Source organism: Oxyura jamaicensis, assembly GCF_011077185.1.
Source record: "Oxyura jamaicensis isolate SHBP4307 breed ruddy duck chromosome 33 unlocalized genomic scaffold, BPBGC_Ojam_1.0 oxy33_random_OJ71350, whole genome shotgun sequence".
NCBI lineage: Eukaryota > Metazoa > Chordata > Aves > Anseriformes > Anatidae > Oxyura > Oxyura jamaicensis.
In genome coordinates this window covers 1-3,496 of record NW_023305065.1, presented here as the reverse complement: position 1 = coordinate 3,496, position 3,496 = coordinate 1, and the positions used below count along the sequence as shown (strand labels likewise).

The window sequence follows — 3,496 nt, the reverse complement described above, 5'->3', positions numbered from 1 at the left end:
CCCCCCCCCCCCCCAGTACCCCCCCAGGCGGTACCTATCCGCTCCGGCTCGTCGGAGGTGGTGCCGGCGATGCCGCTGCTCTCCAGCCCGAACGCGGGGTCGGCCTTGCCCGTCACCTTGGCCGCCTCCTCCACCTTGCGGACGTGCGCCTCCACCAGCGCCGTGGGCACCTCCTCCTTCATCTTGGAGAACTCCTCTGCCGGAGCAGCACGACGCCGCCTGTCAGCGGGGGGCTGTGCCCCCCCCCCAAAAGCCAGCCCCACTCCTCGGCACCGCACAGCCCCCCGGAGGCGCGGGGGCTCGTCCCGCGTCCCCACCGGCTGCGTCCCAGCTCCCCATCACCGCCCACGGCCCCGTGCCGCCCGTGCCCTGGCGGTGCTCGGCCCCCTCTTGCCTCCACCGCCCTGGCGGGGGGGGGGTCTCATGCCCGTAACGCCACGGCCGACAGCACCCCCGGGCTCCGACCCCTGCGGGGATGCGGCCGCATTACCCAGCGCCGACTTGGCGGCGGCGGAGGCGACACGGGGATCGACGACGGAGGCCAGGAAGGCGACGGTGCTCATGACGGGGTTGCCGGACTGGCTGAAGGGGATGGGCTGGTAGGCCAGGGGCCCCAGGGACGCCTCCGAGTCCTCCAGGTAGGGGTCCTCGATGGGCAGCCGCAGGAAGTGCAGGATGCACTCGTCCTGCGTCCGGCTGCCCACGTGCTCCGACACCTTGTTCCAGTCGTCCTTGTACATCTCCAGGGCCTACGGGGTGGGGCGGGGGGGGGGGGGGGGGAGCTCAGCGGGGCTGGGTGACCCCGTTCCCAACACTGCCCCCTCCCCGAGAGCCCCCCTCGCAGATCCCTGGCTCACCTCCAGCAGCAGCAGCGTCTCCTGCTCCGTCCACTCCCGCGTGGCGCTGGCGGCAGCTTTGCTCTGTGGGGGTGAGAGAGGGGGGGTGAGCGGCGGGGGTGGGGCGTGCGGAGGGAGCGGGGAGGGGGCCGGGGCCCCCACCTTGGAGGGGACGTTCTTCTTGGTGTACATGTCGGTGCGGAGGCCGAAGTTCTGCATGTCGGCCGGCTTCTCCTTGCTCTTGTCGGGGAAGTTCAGCATCTGCTGCGAGGCCGAGGTCTGCTGCTGGGGAGGAGAGGGGACGCTGGGGACACGGCCCGGGGGGCGGCAGGCCCGAGAGGACGCAGCACACCCCCCCCCCACCCCCCCAACCATCCCTGTCCCTCCCTGGAGACGCCGCAGTGCCCCGTCTCGTCACGGTGTCCCCCCCGCGTCCCTGCTCCCCAGGGCAGGGCGGCATGCGGGGCGCGAGGGGGAGGAGGGAAGGAGCCTTCCTCGGCCAGCGGCGGGGGGACGGGCCCCATGCAGCCGCCTACCAGCTCCGGCTTCCCTTTCACCGTCTCGGTGACGAGGTCTTCGATCTCTTTGCTCTTGCGGCCCGTCTTGGCGTCGCCGTCGCTCTGCCGGCCCTGAGGCACAGACAAAGCTGTGCTCAGCCCCCCCCCCCCCCCCCCCCCCCCCCCCCCCCAACCCCCCCCCCCCCCCCACAGGGACCGGGGAAGGCGGACGGGACGCGGGCGCGGCGGGACCCCTCGCGCGCACCCACCTGGGGCGTCTTGGGCTGCAGCGGCACCAGCCCCGAGGGCGTATCGGCCAGGACGTGGAAGTGGGAGGTGGGCGGGGGGCCCATGGGGGTGGGCCGGCTCTCGGCGTCCACCTGGTAGTTGATGAGGCCCCACTGCTCCAGGAAGGCGTGGACCCTGCGGAGGAGGAAAAGGGGGGTTCAGAGCGGGCGGCTGCTGCAGGGCCGAGCCGCGGGGCCGCACCCACCGCATGATGGCACAGACGTCGCCCGCCAGGTTGCGGCGGCAGGCGGTGGAGGTGAGGTACTCCTGCGGGTTCAGCCGGTACGTGTCGATCATGAAGTTGCGGTACGCCAGGTATCTGCGGCAGGGAGGAGGCCGTGAGCGCCGCCTGGGGCTGGGTGGGCATGGAGGGACAGGGCCGGGGGGTGGGAGGGGGGGCTCAGCCTCACATTTCGGGGGTCTTGGACTTGTTCTTGCCGTTGAAGAACTCGGGCAGGGCTCGGCGCTCGATGGCGTGGACGCTGCGAGGAGAAGGCACGGGGAGGTGGCGGCACCGCACCGGGCTGGTACCGGGCCACCGGCCGCGGCCTCGGGGCGCCCCGTACCTGTTGTAGTCAAACCAGGCGGCGTAGCTGGGGATGATGATGTGGTGGGTCTGCTCCGTCACGTTGTCCTCGTGCAGGTCGGGGTTCTTGGCCTGCTCCCCCTTGCTCCCGGTGCCGTTCTCCTCCTCGTCCTGTGGGACACCGGCGGCACGTGGGCGAAGGGCCCCGACCCCTCCCTGGTGCCCTCACCGAGCACTGGATGCGGCCCACGGCCGGGAGGAGCTGCTGCAGCCCCAGGGCGAGGTGGCCACAGCAGCACAGCGTGGTGTGGGGTGGAAGGGACCTTAAAGACCTGGACTGAAGCCCCCCCTCCACGCACAGGGCCCCCTCCCACCAGCCCCGGCTGCCCAAAGCCCCAGCCAGCCCAGCCTCGAGCACTGCCCGGCAGCCACAGCCGGCTCCAGATTCATTTCTCCCTTCCAACCCAGGTCTGGCCTCTTTCCTTTTGAAGCCGTTTCCCCTCATCCGATCACTGCAGACCCTGGGGAAAAGCCTTTCACCGCTTCCCTGCAAGCCCCCTGCTCCAAGGCCTCCCCAGAGCCTTCTCCTCTCCAGGCTGCACGACCCCAGCCCCTGTCAGAGCACAGCTGCTCCAGCCCCAGGATCATTTCTGTGGCCTTTCCCTGCACACCCTCCAATATGCCAGCAAATGGAGCCTTTTTGTCCCCAGAAGAGGGACAAAAGAGGGGTGGCCCTGCAGGGGTGGCCCTGCAGGGGTGGCCCTACAGGGGTGGCCCTGTTTCTGGAGCGGGGAGCACGGTCCTCGGAGAAGGGAAAAGGGTCCCTTGGGCAGGGAAAAGAGACCACACGGGGCTGCTGTCACCCAGGGCTGGCCTCACCTTGCCGGCTGTCTCCATGCTCTCGTCCTCCTGCTCATCTGGAAGAGAGGACACGAGGGCAGTTTCGGGCACCGCCGGCTTGGCAACACCAGGGAGTGGCCACAGCGCCCAGCCCGAGCGGCTTGGACTCACCCAGGTCTGTCATGGTGCCCCCCTTGACGGGCGCAGACTCCGAGTCCTTCTTGGTGTTGACTGCAGCAGAGGGAGGAGGTGCTGAGTGCCGGGGTGCTGGGACGGGCACGGCCCCGGGGGGAGGCTGCCGGCCCCGGCCCTGACCTGTTTTGGGCAGAGTGACCTCCTCCACGTTGGGGACGGGCGAGGGCTCGTCCATGTCCTTCGTCAGGTCCTCCTGCTCCTCCTCGCGGTGCCCGCGCTTGGACTTGTTGTAGGGGGTGGAGGGTCTGCGAGACCCCCCCGGCCCCATCAGCACCACAGCCGGGCTCCCGCAGCCCCTGCCCTGGGGCTGGATC

At 70.7% G+C, this 3,496-nt stretch overlaps 1 protein-coding gene across 1 annotated transcript; it reads right to left on the bottom strand.

Annotated features, from left to right (window-relative positions):
- Positions 1-7: 7 nt before the first annotated feature.
- LOC118158626 (SWI/SNF complex subunit SMARCC2-like) lies at positions 8-3,484 on the bottom strand (the record flags this gene model as incomplete). The annotated part of the gene is made up of 12 exons (XM_035313296.1): positions 3,303-3,484; positions 3,159-3,218; positions 3,027-3,064; positions 2,188-2,318; positions 2,032-2,103; positions 1,827-1,940; positions 1,603-1,756; positions 1,373-1,465; positions 999-1,121; positions 858-920; positions 491-749; positions 8-196 (listed from the first exon to the last, which is right to left on the bottom strand). Coding segments are annotated over exons 1-12 (1,444 nt in total), but the record flags the coding sequence as incomplete, so codon positions are not given.
- Positions 3,485-3,496: the final 12 nt, after the last annotated feature.